The sequence below is a fragment of the Emydura macquarii genome, unplaced genomic scaffold (assembly GCF_026122565.2).
Source record: "Emydura macquarii macquarii isolate MOO-44397 ecotype Brisbane River unplaced genomic scaffold, CSIRO-AGI_Emac_v2 contig_71, whole genome shotgun sequence".
Lineage (NCBI taxonomy): Eukaryota > Metazoa > Chordata > Testudines > Chelidae > Emydura > Emydura macquarii.
The window spans coordinates 5,595,545-5,619,087 of record NW_027130208.1 but is presented as its reverse complement, the minus strand read 5'-3'; the positions used below and the strand labels follow the sequence as shown (position 1 = coordinate 5,619,087).

Genomic DNA, 23,543 nt, shown 5'->3' with positions numbered 1-23,543 from the left:
TTATGTCAAGAGGGTTTGATATTGCTAGAGTCTAGGATTTGTACAGGGTAATGTTTACATTTTTGCCTTTACATCCAGTATTTGTGGAATGCCTTTGTCTTGGTCTCTTGATGGGGTATTGACTTTCTAAAACACATTTTTAAGTTTTTTATATCTGCGTGGCCCATTGATGGTTTTACATTTTTCTGTCTAGCTTTATTTTTTAAGAGATTGTTTTTTATGATTAGTTTTTGCTATAATACTGCCTACAACTTCTGTTGTTCATTATCGGCACTGTTGTAGTGCCTAGACTACATCCCTGTTGTACCAGACACAGTACAAACATATAACTGTGAGATGATTCCATCCCAAAGAGCTTGCAGTGGCGGATGTGCTCTTTAATATTGCTATTCAGTATTACATGCTGGAAATCTATGTGTATTAGCAAAACTCTCACTGAACCCTACCTATGGGGGCAGCTTTATAATATACAAGTGGTGTAATCTAGGCACTCAGTAGTACTTAACCCTGCATCTTCTCTTAGACCTGGAATGTGCACAAAGGTGCTCCAGTTTTAACTGAAGGTGCAGCACGGTGGTATTTAACAGGAACAAGCTGAACCTCTGTAAACCAGATTTAAAACAATGTAAAGCATCCACACACACACACTGTTGCACTCATTTAACTCAGTGCAACATCTCTTGTGCAGACAAGGCCTTAGTGGTGCTGCTGCACCCACATGCAAGCATTTGCACACCTGCGTGTGTGTGTATTTTCCGTATAGTTTCAGACCGGAGACAATGGTCGATAATGACTGAGTACAGGGTGCACGGGGTAAATATTCCAGTCATCAGCTCACAGTAAAATAGACCTATTCTGCCACGTATCATAGGCGCGTGTTTCTGCAGCTGAACCTTTTTAATACTAAAACAAGTGTGCTCTGCAGGCAGTTCAGTTAAAATCATGCATTTCTTCTGCAGTTCCAAAAGCAGAGAACGAAGTCCCTTCTCCAGCCTCTTCACATCACAGCAGCAACCAGCCAGCTTCCCTGACAGAGGAAAAGCGGACCCCGCAGGGCAGCCAGAACTCCTTAAACACTGTGAGCTCAGGCAGCGGGAGCACCAGTGGCATTGGCAGTGGAGGGGGCGGGGGCAGCGGCGTGGTCAGCACGGCAGTGCAGCCGTATGACGTCGAAATCCGCCGGGGAGAAAATGAAGGCTTTGGCTTTGTGATTGTGTCCTCAGTTAGCAGGCCAGAGGCAGGAACAACTTTTGGTAAGTCCTGGAATTTGTCCAAGCACCTCTCCTGAGACGAGAGTTTGAATGCCGGGGTGCAGTGCGAGTAGCTAGGATCCAACTAATTAAAACTCATGAGCGAGCCCTGATCTGTGTCATTAACTGAATTGGAGCTGTAGCATTGGGAGGTGCTTGCCTCCTGTTTTGGTCAACAATGAAGTAAAAAAAAGCAGAGTGACATTTTGAACTCTGAATAGCAGCAGCGCTACCACCAATGCCAGTGACTGGCACTCCAGGGCGAGTTTGCTGCAGTGTCTTAACCAAGTGCCCTTGGTTAGATTTTGCCATCCATCAAGTGGCAGGGGGAACCTCTGAAGAAGCAGCACATGGTATTACAAGATGGAAATAATGGAATGATTGAAATTTGCCCCCTGTTATTGATGGATATCCAATTAATTAAGAAATAGCAACTGTGTACACAGATAAGCTTTTCTTTCAGGTTCATAGGGATGCTCTTGGCTCCCCTGAAGGGGATGAGCAGGCTGATATCTGGAAACTGCTAAAATGTTAGTGGGCACCATAAAATCAAATCAAATGAAAATGATAGCTCGTCTCCTGAAGCTCCCACTGCCTCACGTGTCCCTCTCCCAAACACACGCTTCATATGAATAGCGGGAAATGAGTAGCCGACATGTCTCTATTGTTTGTTATAAGCTGCTTCAGTGAATTTGGGCACCTGCACTTTCTTAAGACAGCCTGGTACGGTACATGCGTCATATGGGGGGCCTATGTGCATGCATCTCGGAGAAACCCCTTCCTAGCCATTTGATTCTTGCACAGATGATGTAATTCTTTCTACGTAGCTAAAGAGGGACGGCAGATTGATGAACTACAAGCCACGGCAGATAGTAGATGACAGCATTTGTGTGGGGAAGTTGTAGGAAAGATGTGACAGAAATGCATAACCTGCATGAGGCCAGTGGCAATATTGGCTTCTGTGCTTGGGGGAGGGGAGAAACTTCTCACCTCTACATATGCATTCCCAGCACACATCACCGAAAAAGAGTAGGAGGGAAAAGAGGAGACAGTTGTAGCTCTATTCCTTCCACGCTACCTGTGGAGTAGGTTAGGCACGCCCAGCAAAGTAGACTGCAGCATCCTACGCAGCCTACAACTTTCTCCAAGTTCACTGGCAAGCTTGTGGGAGAAGTGCCTCTCGCTGGCTTTATCTATACTGGCCTTTTCTCCCTAAAATTTCCCACCATGTCTGTCACTGGTGCAGTTCCACCACTGAGAGCACTAGCACGGTCAAAGCACCATCGGTGCTTTAACTACCACATCATCTAGAGCAGTCGTTCTTAGCACTGCTAGAGCTGCGCCACTTATCGCCCCAGTGGAAATTTTAGGGGAAAAAAAGATGAGTGTAGACACCATTTCTCAGGCACAATCTCTCCTCAAGCTCCTTCTGGAGGAGGGCAGCCCCACACGTCCCTCCATACCTCAAAGCTGCAATTTGTGCCTAGGCATTTTTATACCAAAGCACAATGATCTAATAAAGTGTGAACTGCATAAACTGAATATATAGAGAGATTTCATGTACTTGAAAGTATTTAAAATATATATGGTACAATAGGTATTGCTAGATGTGAGATGTACTCTGCTTTTGTCTCCCTAAAGAAACTTTGCCGTTAGGTAAAAAGTTGTTTACTTTAACCAGAAATGTTAGCTAAATGAAAGCTGCTGTACTATAATTTCTATAGGGTTTCCACCAGGATGTGTTTTGACCTTTGACTGTTTTTCCTTGTATTTTTAAGTACATTGAACTTTTTCCTAATATTCTGCATGAGATGCTTGCCCTCCGCTATGCAGTGCTTGCCTCGTACCTGTAGTTTTTTGTACCTCTCATATGGGTGGTCTTTAGAGATGGGCCAAACTGATTGATTAAAAAACTTCCTTGTCACCTTAGCATGGGGTCAGTTGTCTACGATCAGTAAATGGGGTAGCTTGAAAATGAATTTCTGATTTTGATGCCCACAAAACATTCACTGAAATGAGCAGTTCAGTGATTGTATGTCTGAGAGAGGAATTTGCTCACTATTAAGAAATACCATCCCATTATAATAATAACCCTTTCTGCTGATGATGAGTGTGCCTTTCCCACCTTGTCATATCCCCTTTATTTAGCCCTTTCTTCTTTATGGTCTTTTTGGTACCATCACCCATGTAGCAGCGCATATCTCTAAAACTACTAATAAAATAAATGATTACAGCATATACACAAAACTTCTTTTTGGGGATGAATGTATTCTGGATACAGAGTTGTCATCACAATCTCATGCTCCACTTATCGCGTGTTGTATATCTAGGGCTTGTCTGCAGTTTCAGGAAGCTAAATGGTTTATTTGACCTGAGTTCTGTGTGTCTTCTAGACCCAATTCTGCAAGGTGTTGAGCATCCTCTAGTTACGTTGATTTCAATGGTGCTCAGCCCATGGTGTGAAGACAGTTCTGAGTCTGTAATGCATTCCTCACAAAATGCTCTTGCTGTATATATCTCTGAGACATTTGAATAGTTTTGCTTGTGGTTTTAGAGCTATTTAAATCAGGACCCCCTCATTTCTCCTCTCCTTCCCCTCTCTGCCCTCAACCCTATGCCCTTAAGATCATAAAATGGGCAGAGTTAACAAATGGTTCTGAGGAGGTTGGTGGTACCGAGCAGGTCTGGTATATCGGTCTTGGTTCATCTCTACTGGTCCTGTGCCTTGCCTAGTGCTTCCTTTGTTCACTATAGAAGAAACAATGTCTTCTTGCTTACCCGTGCAGCACTGATAGAATAGATCTCTGAAGTAAAAAGGGAGTCTTACTCCTTACTAGGCATAGAGTGATTATCTTTCTAAATTGAGAAAGAACAAAACATTGGCAGAAGCTTGAACAGCAGCTGCTGACTGAGATAAAGACGAGAGATGCTGACTGATGTAATCTAAAAGGATCAAGTTTGAGTTTTCTCCCAGCAATTTTAAGTCTGCAGTACAAAAATAAAACCTCAGTTGCGTTATTTTTGGACCATGGAGTGCATTTGTAGTCTCCAAAATCCCACCATTTGTAACCAATGACAGGTGAGAGTTTTGGTGGGTTAGTGATCGAATTGTAGGAAACACCTACTTGTAACGATAGTACGTTCTGGTGAAGCACTTTGCACTCCAGTAGTTGATTGCCAATGTTTTGAACAGTGGCAGCAAAGCGATCCTTTAATAACTTTTGCTTGATGCATTAATTAATTAACCCTTAACCTTCTCTTTCCCTTTTCAACCCTTTTTCTCCTTTCCCCCTTCACCGCTGTCCCATGTATATAAACAATTAAACAAAAACAAAAAACAAAAACAAAACCAATACAAAAGCAGGAAATGCATGTGTGGCCATGCCTCACAAAATAGGTCGGATAATTGAGGGGAGCCCCGCAGACCGCTGTGGAAAGCTGAAAGTAGGAGACCGGATCTTGGCTGTCAATGGATGTTCCATCACCAACAAATCGCATTCAGATATTGTCAACTTAATTAAAGAAGCAGGAAACACTGTTACTCTACGCATCATTCCAGGGGATGGTAAAGTATATGTTCATTTCTATCTCATCCAAATGTTTTATTTCTCTTTGGCTTTTCATGTCACTTTGAGCTGCACAGACTTGTCGGTTTCCAATCTCACTCCAGCAGGCTGGAATTTGCATTGAGAAGTTTGCTACTGTCACACAGGCATGGACCTCCCACTTCTCTCTAACTGGAAATCAGCTTTTTAAAAAAAACTAGAGGCACTATGTCTGTTCAGAAATTAAGATCTCCTCCCTCTTGTGGTCTTCCACCTCTCCCTTTAAAACGACCTTCTGTAATTGTGATCCACATCCCTGTGCATTTTGACACTTTATTTGATTCTTGCGGCGATAATGCTGCATCAGAATACTTGAGACAATGCATGCCCTGAAATGCATGGAAATCCCTGACATATATACAAGCAGTCTATAGAGCAAAAGGGATCACAGAAAGGGATACACACGTTGTCATGATTTAAGCCGTTTGAAAAGAAGCTTTGTTTTTATTCAAGGCAAGTTGCTTTAGGAATTATCTCAGTGCAGTTTGAAATGATTTTGCTCAGTGACTTTGGTTCTAACAGTGAATATGGTGCTCACAGCTGATTGGTTCAGGAGTTACACCTAGATGGGGTTTTGCTGTGCCAAAATTTTCATTGTCCCAGGAATTATTTAATGTGGCTGATAGCTGGGGCTAGACCTGATCACAGAATAAATGGATCTGCATCATATCTAAGGGCTTGGCAACACAAACAATTTGTGGCAAGCTGAGGTGAAAATCTACCCTGTACTAGCCTGCCACGCGCGAAGGAACTGTAAGTGAGAGACAGCAGCAGGGTCTACAGAGACATGGCGGGCTAGAATGGGGTAGATTTACATCCCAGCTTGCTGCATCCTCAGTGTTTGTGCAGACAAGGCCTAGGACTGAATTGGGAAGAACTCTTTTCCCAAACCTATTCCTGACCATAACCTTAAGTAGGAACAAGGCATAAATGCTAGAGATATTTCTATAGTAGGATTACATCGTTATGGTACTGAATCCCATGCTTTTTATTGATGCATTGTAATTTTATGTCCTGGCTTGGTCTGTAGTCTAAATTTGCTTTGCAGAAATTCTCTCCTGCTATCCTGTTCTTGTCAAGCTGAATCAATGTTTATAACATTTGACGGCCCTGACACAATCCTAATGAGCATTTTGAGACTCGTGCAATATATTATTTGCAGTCTAGAAAACTCAATTAAATGTAGAAAGAGTGCAATTAAGGAAAAATTGGATCGAATAAGATAGCCCATTGAAATGAAAACTATTAACATGAGGTATTTTTCACTCCAAAGTCTGACTGGAAACATTTTGCTGTCACTTATCCTTCAGTGTCTAGCACACAAGCCACATTGTACTCTGTAACTATGAAAGATGAATGAATATTTATGGCAGTGAATATTTTTAGAGAGCTGGAGAGAAATTATTAATTGAGCCAGGGATTTTCAAGGGAGCATAAAGGAGTTACTTGTCCACTTTCCAGTGTAAAAAAATTCAGTGGTGCCTAAAACTCCAAGGTTATGTCTATGCTACAAAGAAAAATCCATAGCACTGAATGTTTCAGCCCAGGTCAGTTGACCCAGACTCTCAGGTCTTGGGCTACAGGGCTAAAATAGCTGTATAGGTGTTCTCAGTTGAGCTGGAGCCCAGGCTCCAAGACCCTCCCTACTCACTGGATTTCAGAACTAAGGCTTCAACCCCAATGGGAATGTCTAACTGCTATTATTAGCCACAAAACCCAAGTCCCACGAGCCTGAGTCAATTGACCCGGCCTCTCAGACTCAGCGCCACAGGTTTTTCTTTGCAGTGTAGTAAGACTCCTTTGAAAATCACACCCTGAACCATGAACTCATGCCTTACCCAAGAAGCCTGATTGCAATGCTTTTAGTTATAAAAATTGTAACTGATTAAGGCCAGAAAGTACCTATCTTTATTTTGTAAATAACTTCTGTTTAGGATGAGATATTCTGTACGCTTGAGGGCTTTTCCTTATATTGCCAAGCAGCAGGTCAAGCTCTGTGTGATTCTCTGCAGCTTCCAGTGAATTGAGTATTCATGAATAAAGAAGTGACTTTAAGTCAGATAGGCCGGAATCTGAACTGGCCTGCAAGTGCCATTGTTGAATAGAGACTTTGTTTCGGCAACTGAACAAAATTGAGAGAAGTTGACATCTGAGTTATAAAAATCTTGACTGGTTTAAGATTTCCTCTTCCACACATCGACTCAGCCGGTCCGTGTGTGTGTCAGAAACATCCAGCTGTGTGCACCCAAACACACACAGCAGGATTAAAAGAGACACAACATACTATGTTCATTATATTTATGCTGGCAGTGTCAGCTGAGGCTGTTTTCAAGGCACTCCATGCTGAAGGGACAGAAAGGCAAAGGAGTGAAAATTGAGAAAGGAATGGTCAAACTCTGCTCTTTACACTGGGGTCACTGCAGACTTCAGGCCTTAGGTTCAACTTTCACTGTGCAGTTCCAAGTGATTTTGTCAATTTTACACAGCAAGCAAGTCATAATGCAGCCTCCCCCCAAAAATTGAGAGATTTGCTTTAAAACCATGAGGTTAAAAAAAAAAAATCACTGTTGAGTTCTTGTCGTCTGCCTTCTGGATTTGGAGCTCTTAAGGTCATATTTTCAAGCTTTTCTCCACAGCAAAGAGAGCTAGAAACTTCCTTTTTCAAATGAAAGCTGAGATTCTGACATAATGAGGCTTTTTCAAAGATGCCAAATATCAAGAGAAGATCACAAGAGTTGGCATCACTTATTAATGGAACGAAAAAGTTCTTAAAGTTATTTTAACTGTGTGATAATCCTACACCCTCTGATTGTCATTGAGTTTAAGGCCAGAAGTGCCCACAAGATCATCTATTCTGACCACCTGTATAGCACAGGTCGTCACCCCATCCAGCACCCTCACACTAAGCCAACTATGGAAGTGAGACCGGAGTATCATAGCCCACAGGGGAGACTATACTACACTGCACTATAGATAGAGAATAGGATGATGCACCAGTATCCCAGGCATCTGCAATGGCCAGGAAATGATTAAAAAGCATCTGTATGCATGTGAATATGTAGATAAGTTCTGCCCTATAAATATTTGTATAGTGCCCATTGAGGTCCATGGGAGTTGCATGTGTCTATCCAAGGGCAGAATTTGGCCCATAGTACAGTCAAATATTTTAGATAATTATTCTGATCTTTCCTAACTTAGACCCTGATTCTGCACGTACTTAACTTTACACCTTGTTTGAGTACTCCCACTGAAATTGGCCTTGAAAGCAGTGAGACTACTACAGTATGCTCAGTCAGTTGCATACATAAGTCTTTACAGATCAGGGTAAAATGTATAGTATACTGGGAATGCGTGTTTGGCATGGGAACAAACTGAAAGCGGTGTTTGTTGTCATCTCTGAGCCTGAACTTGAAGTCTTGGTTGGTACCCATTGAGTCAGTTTGACTCAGCAAAGCTTTCTGATAGTGTCAGTGGAGAAAGAAATTTCTATTATTAAAGGTAGTTTGAGGAGATCTAATCTAAAGTAAGAAGTTACAAATAGCCTTTCAGCAAATGATACAGTGGTTCTTACAGAAGGTAGTAAAACTAGACAACCTTTAAATCAATTAGATAGATTGCTCTTCTCATTTCAAAATAGGGGGAACTGTAGAAATTATTCAGCAAGGATGCTCGCCTTCTATCTTGAGCCTTTATCATAAAGATTTAGTAAAAATACTGCACATCTGTTGACAATTACTAACTCTTATGCTAATGTGGTCTAAAGATAGACTCAGAACAGTGTCATGGAACTGCATCAGTACCTAAGATGTATTGTTGATCTACTTTGTATTCTTAGCATGAATTCCTGAGGAACAGAATATTGTATTCTCTTTGTAGCCAATCTTTCTGCCATACCAAAATGTTAATGGAAAGTTTGTGGGGATTGTGTGCTGTTTGAATTCGGTACAATTGAGAAACGTTTTATTCTGGGAGCAGACTGTAGCCTCAGGGATGTCCAAGTGAATTAGACAAGACCACATTGTCTTAATATCCAACAGTTCTTTAATGGAGCGAGTGCTCACAAGCAGGAGTGCACGTCTCCCCACACAGACTAGCTATAGACAACACCACTCCCAACAAGCCCTGTTAGTTTCACTTTCCTTTCCTCAGCCTCTCTCAAACACACCCACCCAGCTAGTGGGGAAGGGGATACCTGTTATGTTATCCAGGTGCCCTATAAGTTTAAAATAAAATAAACCAATGCAGTAAAATGCAACCCCAGTATTAGGTACTATTCCAGAAAAGCTTCTAACCATCTTCTTCTAATCACTCCTCTTATAATTGAGGCACATACCTTCCATTAACACAAATCAGCATTAGAGGGACCTTCCCTCAGAGCGAACAAGGAGAAATACCAGATGACAGAAGCATAACGCGAACAAAGTTAGGCGGGAAAGAAGACCTTAGAGTTTTATATTGGACAGTCGGCTGTTTTGTTTGTTTTGTTTTAACTGTGGGCTGGAAGCAGAAGCTAGACAAATTCAGACTAGAATTTTGAACATTACCGTCACAGTTTTTTAATAGTAAAGATAATTAAGTATCAGAACACAAATTACCAAAAGATGCAGTGTGTTCTCGGTCACTTAAATTCTCTGTCATGTTTGGTAAAGCTCTAGCTCAACTAGAAACCAAGTGGGTGTGGGACAGGAATTGCTGGATGAAATTCTCTGGCCTGTGTTTATAGAGGAGGTCAGACTAGATCCACAGGTTGAGAACCATTGGCCGCTTGTGGCTCAATCAGCACAAAGCTGCGGTCTACGCAACATCCTCACAGCCATACAGGTAATATATATTTTGTGTGCATGCGGCCCACATAACACATAAAGAGCTGCATATGCAGCCCACAATGGTAAATGGGTTGGACTAGATGATCATAATGGTGCCTTCTGACCTTAACATTGATAAATCTGTGACTGAAATCCCCTTAGCAAACCAAGAGTCAGTGCAAACAAGGCTAAAGTAATCAATAAGCTCAGCCATGTTAGACCGTGCTTACTTCAGACTGTAGCCCTTCAGATGAAATAAAATAACCCGTAAGCCTCCCTTCCAGCAAGGGGAGGTGAGTCCTTTTTACAAGATCACAGGGAATGTCTACACAGCAAGAGCTGTTCATGGGCTAGGCGACCTGAGCTAGTGTGAATCCAGCTAGTGCAGGTAACAATAGAAATCATGCAGCACAGGCTTCAGAGTGGGATAGCAAACTCAGTGCATCCCCAAGGCCCATGGTAGGCCCAACCGGTGCTTCTTCACTGGTATTGATACCCACACTGGCTGGATTCATGCTAACGATTTCTAAAGAATACCTCAGTGGTATTCAGTGGAATTCCTCTGGCCAGGAAGGGGGGAATATGCCTTGGATAAAAATCACTATATACATGCTGGGTATTTATTTACTTATTTAATACTGGCTTTGCTAATTACCAAGATTTACTGAAAAGGTAGTCCAAGATATTTCTGCTTTATCCATTGAGTCAACAGTTATCACTGCTGTTGACTACGGGGAAAAAGCTCCCATTTATGCCTTGAATATCATGCGTTCCCATGGCTTTTAGTGATTTCATTAGCTGTTCTCAACATATTCATTTAGATTAGCTTCAGAAATCATTATAACAACATATGGATATTTTTGTTTGTTGTGATTTCCCAAGCAAATGTCACCGACACTCTCAGCACTTGCTCTTACATAAATAAACATAAAAACGAACACAAATATTGAATGTAATCTTTAAGAATGTATAACTGGTTCCATCCATTATAACCATGTTTAAGATGACTCTTCCTCGAAAACACTCATTTCTGTATTACGGAAGGAGTATTTTCACGAGTTGCAGATTCCAAGTCTGCACCTTCCAAAATGGCCAAGCAAGGAGTTCAAGGATTTTCAGGTCATTTTTTCACTTATTGATGACTGAAATCCTCTATATTCAAGAGAATTTGTCTCTGTATATGAATGCTTTCTTGAACTTATCCCTTCACTTTTATCGAAGGTGTATGTATTGGCTGCAGTCTGTAGTTTCTAAAGCTGTCCAGTACCACTTTCAATAAGGATCAGAATAACATACACTTACAGCGTGTGCATGGGCTCTGTGACCATGGATCCTTAAAGTTGCAAAGGCCAGATTTCAAACACTCACAATGTTTCAAGGGGTATTTGTATCTGGATCTCTATGGTTTGGTTTCGTATGGCGCTTTTTTTTTTTTTTTTTTTTGTCTTTCTCTTTCATGCCTTGCTCAATGCTATTAAAATCTGTAGCAGAGCAGATGATAGAACCAAAGTCTCTCATTTTTATGACTTAACCACAAATTTGTCTTTTCTCCCACTTGCAAAATTCATATTCCAGGCCTTTTCCCAAAATGGTTCAGATTTCAACCCTTCCCCCAAGAAAATTTGTGGGCATTCAGATCAGGCTATTGGCATGGGCCCATTGTTAATTTAAGGTAGGATTTTCCAAAGAAGTCAGCATTAGCCGAACTCTGCTCCTATTGAAATCAGTGGCAAAAGCCGCAGAACTTCACTAGAAGAGTTAAACCAATGCTGAGGACTTTGAAAATCTCACCCTTACGTTTTTATGTGTGTTTGATACAGGTTATGCTACTCCAAGGGGAATGTATATTGCACTGAGTGTGGAATGTGCAATAGACTGTATTTTAATGAACAGTAAGAATTCGAACAGCCCAGTTGGTTAAATATTGAAGAGAGATGTGGAAATCCACGCATTTTTGATCACATCCAAAGTGTTAAATCAATAGAAAACTGACATTGAAATCAATACCTTTTAGATTTGGCCTTTATTCAATATATCTCATAACAAAAACTTTAAAGCCACAGATTCAGATGGAAACAGCACTGATTTACATTATGGTTTATGAAGTATTTTAGTGCTGCTATGAAAAAGCACCCAAATGATCTTCTGACTTTCGCGTACAAGATTTAGCATACATGTTGCTGATCAAGCAACAAAAAGTTCCATGATACTTAATTAGCCTATACATTTAAAAAAAAATGTACCTTAGCTTTGTATAGTGAGGTGGCTCATGGAATATGTCTAGCCCAAAACTTCCTAAATGTTTTCCTGATTTGCTTGTTTGCCTTTTCAGAATTACTGCTCTCAGAATTTCCTTGAGATTAATAAAAATGCTGATGAAATTTGGTTACTGGAGAATAAATCCAATTTACATGAAAATATAATTACATTACGTACGTAATTATATTAGTGGGGCGCCCTGCTGTGCTGAATTTACATTTACAAGCTATGGCATTGTTTCTGATTCAGGTTACCTCCCCACCCCACCCCACGCCACCATTCATTTTTCAATGGTAATGGAGTTGGAGATGATGTCTTGAACATTCAGACTATCAGCATCATGTAAACTTCCAATATGCAGCCCTTGGGTAAAAAGCTCAGTAAGAGGTATAGTTGCTGTGCTATGGCATATGGCTGCATTTATAGAAGGCTGAGAGGAATTCTGTCATCCTTATTTTCCTATTACTATTTTCTTTATCAAAGGCTTACTATGCATTTAAGGATTTCTGGGCAATTGTTGCACAGTCGATGTTTAAATAAATACTTAATCCGTACCTAGTAAGAAAAATCCCCCTTTCAATTAGGATTTACTAAAGATGAGCCAATGCACTTCCCTCTCAGGCACATTCTTTAAAAATGTATTTGATATTTCCCAGTGAAATCCCATTGCAAAGCATGCATTTGTGTTTGAATGAATTATCTGATTTAAGATCTTTCCTCACAAAAAGCACCATTTTGTTTTACAGAATCCTCCAATGCTACTTTATTGACCAATGCAGAAAAAATTGCTACAATTACAACCACACATACTCCTCAGCAGATACCCCAAGAGTCCAGGTCAGCTAATTTTCTTTGAGGAGGGCATCTTGACGCGCTATTTCTTTGGTTCCTTCTCAGTCATCTTCATTTCCCATAAGTTGTTTTGTTTCTCTCTCTCTCCTCCTCATTCATTTCAACAGGAACAATGCAAAACCAAAGCAGGAATCCCAGTTTGATTTCAAACCGCCCCAAGCAGCACAGGTAAGGGATGCCCTTCTGATTTGCTTTTTTTACTATGCAAATGTGGTCCCAGGCTGCTCCAGGCTTGTGCATAAGTGTTCTCCCTAGAAAATTTCTCGTGAGGCTAGATTCCCTCATCCAGTTTGTCTGTAAAAGAGGGATCACTCATCAGAGTATTAATATGCCTTGATGTTGTTTCATATGACAAACACTTCAAACATCAGGATTAAAAACAAAGATGACTAAATATCTTATGACAGTAATAATTTATGTGTTTGTTTACTGGAGTAACACACACTGAGGGGGCTAGCCTGAAGGTATTAAGATGCACCAAATGCAGGATTCAGGGGACGAAAAAGAGAAGAAATCAAAGTTTGATAAGATGGCTATCGCATGGGTTCTTTGACTTTATCATAGTGTAAGCCACAGTTTAATAGTAAAGAGATTATCTCATGGGTACTTTCCCTCCGACTGGCAATTGCAATGATAACCACTCTCATTACTGATTGCTAAGCATCCTTGTGGTAATACAGCAATTACTATGTGGCATAGAGAAGTATTGCATGCTTTTTTTTTAGTTGTGTTTAATGGAATGTGCAAGCAGTTAACAAGAAGAAGTAGCTAACACCATGGGACCAACCAGCTCTCTGCAGACCATTAACAAACACTCTTTGAATCACAGTTTGGGTCTTTAGGAGTAATGAAAAGCCTTTGTTTTTGTATGAAACCAAACCTTGTAGATATATATTGTTATTGAGACAATTTAATGTCCATTCTAAATATTTGCCGGGCAGGAAATAGGACAGAGTTCAACTTCTTGTTCAGTTCTGTACAAATTGTCTTCCCTCCAGCAGGACCAAGATTTTTATACTGTTGAACTGGAAAGAGGAACCAAAGGATTTGGCTTTAGCTTGCGAGGTGGCCGAGAGTATAATATGGATCTCTACGTGTTGCGGTTAGCTGAGGATGGCCCCGCTGAGAAATGTGGAAAGATGAGGGTAAGTACAAAAAGAGAGTTGAAAAAAATCGATTTGAAACAAAAGTTATTTTTTGCAAAAACTTGTCACCATTTGTCACTTGTTCTAATGATAAGAATAGATTTGAAGTGCCATTGTAGAGCAAATTCGGGCTCCGAGGGTGCTATGCTTGCCTCCCAGTAAGGTCAGTAGAGGTTTCCACACTTTCATCCCAAAGGGGAAAAGCCGGTTTTTAAAAGAATTGCTGCAATATTCAGTATTGATTGCAAGAACTTTTTGAAAGTTGTAGGGACTCCTCCCTCACTGCCGATCCCTATGCCCTGCAGACTGCCATGAAATGAAATGGCAACAGAAAAAGCTCCTGCTTATCTCTGTTATCTTGCTTACCAGCCTGGCATCTGTCAGAAGTTGCACCTGCTCCTTATGTTGGCTTCTATTTGGCCTCTGTCTTTTGAAGCTCAATCAGTTGCTGACCTCACCCCAGCCCTTATTCCAGACATTAGCCCCAAATGTTAATGAATACATTTTCTTTAAAAACCTGGCAAGCTTCATGCATGAAAGAAAGTGTGATCGGTGCCATGTTGACCAACACAGTGGGGATTGAACCAGGAACATCCAGAGCTGAAAGCATGAGCTGCTAGAGGTTGAGCTAAAGTTTCCTAGTGGGGGTGGCAACAAATGTATATGCTCTGCAGGTAAGATACAGATAGGGACCTGTGTAACACACACTCACTAATGGGTCTCAAAAGTATTGCATAGTTTTCCACTGTTGTAACCCAGCAGGGCATTGCACATGTTCTACCTCTGTTTACACCATTTGTGCAATACCTTGCTTGGTATGTCTAATTTAGTCCCATAACATGCTTAACTTAGATATGTGAGTAGTTCCATTCATTTCAACAATTAAGCACATGCAAAAGTCTTTGTGGGATTGGGGCCTTAGACTGTAGGAGTCTCAGAGAAGAGGTCTATCTTTTTTTGTATAGGTCTGCACACACAATGCACACATGATGCTGTTTATTTAATAACTGTACAACCAGTGTATTTTCTTTTCCCAAAAAGGCAGTGTATAAAATGTTAACATTTGGAAAGGTTTTGTTTTAAGGATAAACTTACAGCAGCAGAACCCTACCTGATGTAACTCAACATAGCTTCACTGAAGCCAGCGTGCTGATGGTCTGTTCCTTTGTTTTCCTTTCCTGGTAAATTCTTGAATATCTAAACCAGGTTAATTGATTCATGCCATGCATGCATCTGCATTCAAGTGAGAAAGTTCCTAGACATAAACCAGTGTGTTAATATTATTCTCCTTCAAGTGACCTACTCAAAGTGGCACTCTTCTGCTGAAAGGCTAATTTTAATCCTAGATTCTGCTCTTTCATCACATTGACAGATTGGCGATGAAATTCTAGAGATCAATGGGGAAACCACCAAGAACATGAAGCATGCTCGAGCCATAGAACTGATTAAAAATGGTGGCCGCAGAGTCCGCCTGTTTTTGAAACGTGGAGATGGCTCTGTACCAGAATATGGTGGGTCAAACTATGAAAACATTCCTTTCTTCCCTGGCATCACTCCATGAATGATTTGTCTCAAGATCTGAAGCGGGAATGCTTTTTATTTTCCTTTCTCACCAGTGTCTTACCAACCTTTGCAACATACGGTTAATTTCCTCGCTTGTGCTGAATTTTCTACACATTTCATCCTTTGCTTGCTTCCATGGACTTGGGCGCAATGTAAGGCAAGATCATCTTAGCAGTATTTCTGGTGATCAGAGAGAAAAAAACAAAACACCTTATTGTCTTGTCCAACCAAATAAGGAATGTTCTAAACTGTGCCAAAACGTCTCAACAGTTGAATTGTTATCTCAAAATAACTCTTCTTCTAATCCAGTGGTCCCCAAACTTTTGGGGTCACGCCCCCCCTTTGCCTGTTCCGTGCCCCCCAACAGCCACAATTGGGAGCTGGGAATGGGGCCAAAGCTGCGGTTGGGGGCTGGGAGCTGCAGCCACGGAGCCTAGGGCCCAGACTGCGGCCAGGATGGGGATAGGGCTGGAGTGGAGACTGGGCAGAATGGGGTTGGGTGGCGCTTCCTCTCTGCCCCTGTGAGGGTTGGCCCAGGTCCCACCACACCCCCGAAGGTTCCTCCGTGCCCCCCTGGGGTGGCGTGCCCCACAGTTTGCGGCCCTCTACTCTAATCAATACCAAAAAAATGGGAATCCTGAATTATTTTGAAGCAGTAGTTTATTATTAGGCTTTTTCTTTAGTTTTTCTGTATCCCTGGGCATGAATGCCAAGAAAAGAAGGCTTATGGGTTTTGCCTTCAGCTAATATTTATGTAAATATTTATAAAGTTATTTAAAAATGTTTATGCAAAAATATATGAATTTGGCCCTTCTGAGCCCGTTTTCCCCCCTTAAAATATCTGTTGATATCAAGTCATTAATTTGTAAATTCTGAAAAGGTTAAGAGGTAATGAAAAGATTTCTAGAGTCTGTCTTGAGGGAAATGTGCTACTTTTCCTTTTCTGCTAAGATTTGCAATAGAATTTCTTTTCTACACCTGTTGGTTGAAGTTGATTAGCTAGAGTGTTGAGTGGCTGAGCATAGTGTTCTATTTAATATTGTAATTATGTCTTATTTATTTGAGATAATTGTTGAAAACTATGCCCTCAGTGTAGGGCTGCTCCCAACCAAAGGTCTTTGAGGTTTCAATAGAAACTGAGGTTTGAAGGGATGTCCTTTATACTTTTTTTCCCTTATATGGGATATTGTTGTGTCAGTAAGTTCTGTCTTTCACTCCATTACCTAAAAACAAAAAAAAATCATGCTGCACAATTCATGAACTATGGGTTTTTTTAATTTACTGTACCATGTTCAAGAGTTTCCACTATCTGCTTATAAAGCAGAATTGAACTTAAATGTCTGACCAAATCAGAATATAAATTTCAAACAATTAAAATATTTGATAATATAGACAGGAAGTTGTGGGTTTACACTTCTGTAATATAAACCACTCACCAGATGGTTTAACCATAGCACTGAAATTATGTAATGTTCTTTCTACTTCCATCTTTTCCTATACCTCTTTCAATGTACAGTACTGTATCATATGCTAGACATCGTAAATGTCCTGTAAATTAAGTGCTTCACTTCTCAAAACATATGTCTGCCGCACGGGATGAAAATCCAAAACCAGTTTTCTTTTGGCTAATAATATACTGAACTGCTAAACATATAGTTTTCAAGCAAGGATTTGACATGCAGGGGCTGCACTGTTGTAATATATATTTTATATATATATTTAAACACACACACACTTGTAACATTTTGGGCTTAGTTTCTTCAGTCGCAAGTGATTACTCGGGAAATGTTAAATTCCAGTATTTTTCAGACTTAATTGGAACGTGCTTCTCTCTGAGGCTGTATATTTTTGTAATGAGTTTTGTACTTATTTTTAATGTTGTGGTCTTTGGTGGACGTTATTTTGTTGCTGCTGTTTGATTGTTAATGGTTATTCTATGACATGCTGAGTCGCTGTTCCAGTTGTCTTTTAAAATGGATGAATCAGTTGTCTGGGTTACTGAATCACCTTTTCCATGTCTAATTATGTCACTCTAATAACTGCTGTCTTTGCAGCCTTACCTTTGGGTGATGCCTAGACAATCATACTGGAAAAATAAACTTTCTTTGTCCTAAGATAAATTATGTAGATATTTTTTCTTTCATCTTTGTTGTGGGGAATCTAAATTTTCTACTTTTCTCTCTCTCTCTCTCTCTTACTTTTCTTGGTGCTGGGCTCTTCCTCCCTCAGCGATGATACCTCCTAATATCGCTGCATGTATGAGAAATGACAAGCTCGGGGAGCCTTGCTTCTACCTTACGGGCCATAATCAAACTACGGTTTGTAGCTAAAATCAATATTAGGTGTTTCTGTGCTGTGGCCTAATTCCCTCACATTGCTTTCCGTTTAGCTATATTTTTATATGTACAGCAATTCATTCTGAGCATCCAGCGTTCTTTGAATTGTAAGTACGCTACCCGAACGTGCTTTAAAACTCACTCTTAACTTGTGCAACAGCCAGCTTGCAAGACAGCTGTGGGAAAATGGTGTGGTCCTCCCTCACCGTGATTTTAAACATCAAACAAAATAAGCTCCCATGAGCTGCCACGTTTTTCATCTATAAATCATAAAAATAATGACCCGCACACACACAAACAATGAGAGAAGCTTATGTAAAAGAGCTTGCACACGAGAAAAATGAAAATTATGAATGTGTAGCATGCGCGGTGTGGAGGAGTGAAAAAAGATTCTGGATTGCAAAGTGGTTTGTTGGCTGTTAAGTCATTGTCATCAAGACACTCTACTTAAAGTAGGTGACTTTCCAAATTTGAATTCAGGAAGCGTGCTAAATACTTATTTAAAGTCAGCCGAGTTCTCCAATAGAAGATACTTTTTGGGTTTAAAAAAAAAAAGTCTGCATCTCATGTTGTCAGTGCAACTGCTTTCATGTTTTGCCATATGTGTAATAAGCATCAGTTACAAATGATGTAATTTTAGCTTAGCTTCAGTACAGCTTCTTTGCTTTGCAGTTTGTCTGACGAAGGTAGGTCAGATCTGTTTTATGTCAGTGAAATAATTAACAGGAGAATAGGTGTTAATCAAAATCATCCTGCATATTAGAATGTCCTTCCATTTCTTCAATAAGAAAAGATCGTAACTTTTATTGTCATCTGAATCATTGTGGCAAAACAAAATCTATCCCACTTACTAGTTCATAATTTAATAGAACTAAATGAGATTTTAATAACACGTTTAAAGTTCTTAAAAAATGGAAATTTCATTCTTATAGTCTAATTAAAATATTGTGCTACAGGTTCAAAACATAAATATTAATTATATTGTTTCATATTTTTAGTAATTTAAAATGGAACATCACACAGACTAATATCTCTAAGAAGGCATTTATTTAAAAAGGAAAAAAAAAAGCGATAATCATTTCCTAAAAGGCCATTCTTTTTGGGAGCTACATCCTTTATTTAAAAACTGCAAACCTTTGTTTTCACTAGAAACAACTTATTTTAATTTAAGTATTATAAATTGGACTAAGAAATATATAAAATTCCCCATGATGAGCAGAGCATAAAGATGAGAGCAACTTGGACTAAAATAGAGCTAATAATGGGAAGTACCAATACTAATCTGTAACTCATTGTTTGCGGTTGCACTTAAATTAACAAACGCTTCAGTTAGTTTTCTACTGACTGCTTTAACAGTTGTTTGCTTTTGGCACTAATGAAGTCTGAAGAATTATAAATGGTGTCAGAACTGTAATAAGCTATTTGTACCAAACAATTTGCTGTTGTTTTTCTTCCAGACCCCAGCAGTGACAGGAACAGCCCCGCCACAGGTTCACAAAATGTATCGGAAATGAAAAATGTGCCATCTGACCGACGACAACACCCATCATTGGAGTCCAGTTATCCACCAGATCTTCACAAATCATCACAACATGGGGACAAGCGGACATATGTTAAAGATCCAAAAGGCAGCAGAGAGTTTAGCAGACAATCCAATGAACACCACACTTGGAATGGAACTTCTCAAAACAATGATAGCGTAACAGGCAGAAAAAAGGACAGGTCACCGGGAAGGAGACGAGACAGACAACCAGAGAGAATGGTGGTAAATGGACAAAAAATGAAATCTCCTGAAAAAAGGAGGGAAGGGACAAGAAGTGCTGACAATACTTTGGAGAGGAGGGAGAGACATGACAGGAGGAGAGACCTTTCTCCCGAGAGGCGAAGAGAAAGGTCACCAACTCACAGAAGGGATGGGTCACCAAACAGGCGAAGGAGGTCATTCGAAAGACTGATGGATCAAAGAAAATCACCAGACAAGAGAAGAGAGATCTCACCTGAACGGAGGGCAAAGTCAACTGACAGAAGAAGGGAGAGGTCACCAGACAAAAGGATCAGGGATGAGCGAGTCGGCCACAGAGAGAGAGAAGAACACTGTTTGAAATATGAAACCAACAAAAGACATCCCCCTGAACAGAGAAGGAGGCCGTACAAAGAGTGCAGCACTGATCTCAGCATCTGAGGTACTCGTCTGATGCACAGAGTTACATTCAGTCTTTAGAGAGCTGAAGGTTCTAAGAAGAGGGTAATAAAGATGAAATTATCTTAGTTTCTTAAATGATGGAATATCAGACACCTGCTGATCCTATGAATAGCAACATGCAGATGAAATCTTATAAAAAAATATATACAAAGTGTTGTGCCTGATGTATAATATTAAAGAAAGTATTTTTAAGTGTATTTTTTTTAAGTTACTTGCCAAATGTTGGTCCGAAAGGATTATTAAGTTTTGTTTCCACATACTTGTAGATTTCTTGAGAATATCCTCTATCAGGCAACTTCTCCCTCCCCTTCCCCCCATAGTTAAATGGGGGCAGCCAATAATATATAATATAGGTAAAGGATTTTTTTTTGTAAAGGGTGTGAGGGATTAAAATGTGCATATCAATAGGAATGGAGCACTCCTGCTGAAGGAATAAAAAAAGAGGAGAAAAAAAGTTCCTAAAATTACAAGAACTGATTGAAGAGACTGTTGTTTCAATGAAGGATATTTATACAAAAACAAAACAGCACAAGATGACTTATGATAAGGAATTTATAGTTTGTTCCATGAACAGTTTATATTTTTAGGCCCCCTCTCAAGGATGTGTGAAGGCAAAAGACTGGTAGTGGCCATATCTGTGTAACACACAAACGTTGACTATCAATCTCTCACCAGTCTCAACAACACTTACAGTTTCTTTAAGAAAGTGCCCACGGAGTCCTACTCAACTACAAAAGTGTATGGACTGAAATCTCAGCATGTCTGCTATTGTTTGGTCTACTTTGATGAAGGGTAGTTCACTGGAGTACTGGGATAAAGGCACAGTGAAGTTTGGAAGAATGAGTTCTCCCTTCACAGAGCAGGTATATTCCATCTGCTCAGTGGGCTTTTCTTATTTTGCCAAATTGGAAATCTTTGTCTCAATGCACAGATAGATATACTCGAGTTTTATTTTACTGCTTCATCCCTACTGAGACAAAAATGAGACAAGTCAAAGGCACATAAGGACACTAAGAGGCAATCAGTGGAAGGGTCTGGTTGTGAAAGCCTAGATGCTGGTTATGCTGTCATTTTGAATCTAAAGAGAGCAGCAAAAGAAAAAAAAAATGCAAGTTTCTAAGTTGTATTTTTAAATTTGCGAGCTGTGTGGTAAGTCTGCTGTGGTATTGGTATAAGATTTTAATGGATTACTGCCTAGCTGAGCCAAAATGTTTGCCGTTACTTTTGGACCACTAAAGTAAATTGCTGCTTTTTACAGTGCATTGGTGTATACTGTATATTGTTTCACATTTCCCATACCAACACAAAAGCATTGCAAGTCTATCACTGTTGTTGCCATGGTACTGTAAAAAAAAAAAAAAAAAAAAAAAGATGGCCAATCGTGTGTACAGAGTTTAAATTGTAATTAATAGAGCCTGTTGGAAAAAAAAATAAAACTGTTGCCTTTTTCTTGTATAAAAGAGAATTTATGACACAATTTAGATGTGAGGAATGTGATAAGTGTTTATATTTCTGAAAATGGAACAAATTGATTCATGGGAATATATTTTAATGTAAACTGAATCAGGTATGTAAAGCTGTTTTAAAATGGGAGACTATATAAGTAATTCTAAAGCTTTTGTTGGTTTGGATATCATTTCTTTCTTCATGGTGGGGCCTGCTCGTGTATTATTAAGCACTTGTATGCAGTCTTATGTTCTTCAATCATCATTTCTTGCAATGTGCTATAGACATAATGCTCTTTTCTGTGTTGATGAAAAAGCAGTATATGGGCCAATTTTTTATAAAACACTATGCATATATAAATACTACATTTTTCATAGCTTTATTTGACTTATTGGGTTTATACATAACATTAGTATAAGTAGATGTGAACTTACCCAGTATAAGCTTCTTTCCTTGGAACAGACCCAATGTATATGATGTAGCAACAAAGAAGGAGAATGCTATTTTTATTATCAAATAAAAGTTTTCCATACAAAGTATACATATGAGTGTAGTGGTAAGATTCAGAGAGAGCCACACCCTAATAGTTACTCACCCAAAATTGTCTAAAATATTTAGATGTCTATTTCCCAGGGTCAACCACTAAGAGTATTTTGGCTTGTTGGCAAAAATGAAGTTATGATTCCAGTTGTATCAGATAAAATCTGTTCCTCCAAATAATCAAGAGCTAAGAATGTAGATAAATATGACTTTGGTGTTTACTTGGATTTGACATCACCCATAATCTAATGCAGTGTCGTATGTAATACTGTAAAATCCCCAAAATGCAGGCACTATTCATGTATGTGTCTAAATACTTCTACAGAGTCCTATAAAATATTAGTCAGAGGCCATAATTCTTCCTACTCTTTCTTAGTTGTGGAAATAGTGTATAAAGACTATTAAGTAAGAATTGCAAAACCAGATTTATATTAAATACTATTTCATTAAGTCAGACCCTTATTCTACACTTCATCGTACTTCAGCTAACCTACTGGGAGCGCAAATGTGTTGATTAGAGAAAGTTGCTGATTGAATGTTTTGTATTTTCAATCGTATCATCTTCAGTAGGGTTTTTCAGCTGAAGATTTGATGTCTAAAAGAATGTTAGGGTAGAAACAAAATACCCAAATCTGTGCGTGTTTATTTTTTTTAAGTTCAGATCTTTTGTGACTTTTTATGACTTTTTACTGTATAATTATATTGAAATGTATGCATTCCATAATTATTGCTTCTGAATTTGTATCTTCTGTTGTTTCTACTGTATGTCTGCCGCATTTTTATGTAATAAGATAGCTTAAATAACCTAAACGGAGTTGGTCAATATGACTTAATTGGTTCAAACACTACTTAGTATAGAATTTAATAAATACCAGATTAATTACCCATACTTTAGTCCTTGGCACTAGCATACACTGAAATTCAGTGGACATAAGCTTGCACAGTATGTCCTGCTGTGGGTAGCACACTGTGCGCCACTTCCATGAACACTGAGGGGCAGATACTCAGCTGGTCTGTAGGGGTGTAGGTCTGTCAATGCTAATTTCCACCAGCTGAGTACCTGACCTTAAATTCACTCTTTTTCAACAAAAAGGAAGAGATCCTTTTTAGACTGTGTGTTCTCAAACTGGGAGAAAAGATGCTGACCGTTTACAACAGCTCAGTTTTGGATTTGCTTGAAGATTAATTGGCTTGTGTTTCTTGCATGATGAAAATCTGAAAAGTTTATGAAGCAGTGAGCAAAACAGCACTGAAAACTCGGCTTGCTGGTTTTTGTGCCGGTTACATCATTTTTTGTGGTGGTGTTAATTTGTTGGTCTCCAGTGTCAATAACAGGTACCCAGCACTGGATCCAATTCTACCACCCATGCTCATGCTGATTAGTATCTAATTCCATGAGTAGTTCTACTGATTGCATGGGGACTGTTCACCAAGTTTGATACTACTAAGTTCATTCTGATTTTTAATTCGCCGTTACTAGCAACTTTTAGATTAGCTAGCCTATTTGTGTTGCTTTTGTAAAGCTTGCCTTCTGAATTC

At 39.5% G+C, this 23,543-nt stretch overlaps 1 protein-coding gene across 32 annotated transcripts in view; it reads left to right on the top strand.

Moving 5' to 3' along the window:
• The window catches only part of MAGI1 (membrane associated guanylate kinase, WW and PDZ domain containing 1), a 461,964-nt gene extending 439,063 nt beyond the window's left edge, over positions 1-22,901 (top strand). For 9 of the 32 annotated variants that reach the window (XM_067541995.1, XM_067541864.1, XM_067541805.1 and 6 more), the window contains 7 exons: positions 960-1,253; positions 4,612-4,815; positions 12,666-12,756; positions 12,879-12,939; positions 13,770-13,916; positions 15,289-15,427; positions 19,273-22,901. In XM_067541995.1, the coding sequence (XP_067398096.1) occupies positions 960-1,253; positions 4,612-4,815; positions 12,666-12,756; positions 12,879-12,939; positions 13,770-13,916; positions 15,289-15,427; positions 19,273-19,997 (1,661 nt within the window). In that variant the 3' untranslated portion in view covers positions 19,998-22,901. Of the gene's footprint in view, positions 1-959; positions 1,254-4,611; positions 4,816-12,665; positions 12,757-12,878; positions 12,940-13,769; positions 13,917-15,288; positions 15,801-17,708; positions 17,798-19,272 lie in introns of those variants that run through there. The other 23 variants (XM_067542005.1, XM_067542060.1, XM_067541892.1 and 20 more) reach the window with 10 other exon arrangements.
• The last annotated feature ends 642 nt before the right edge of the window (positions 22,902-23,543 follow it).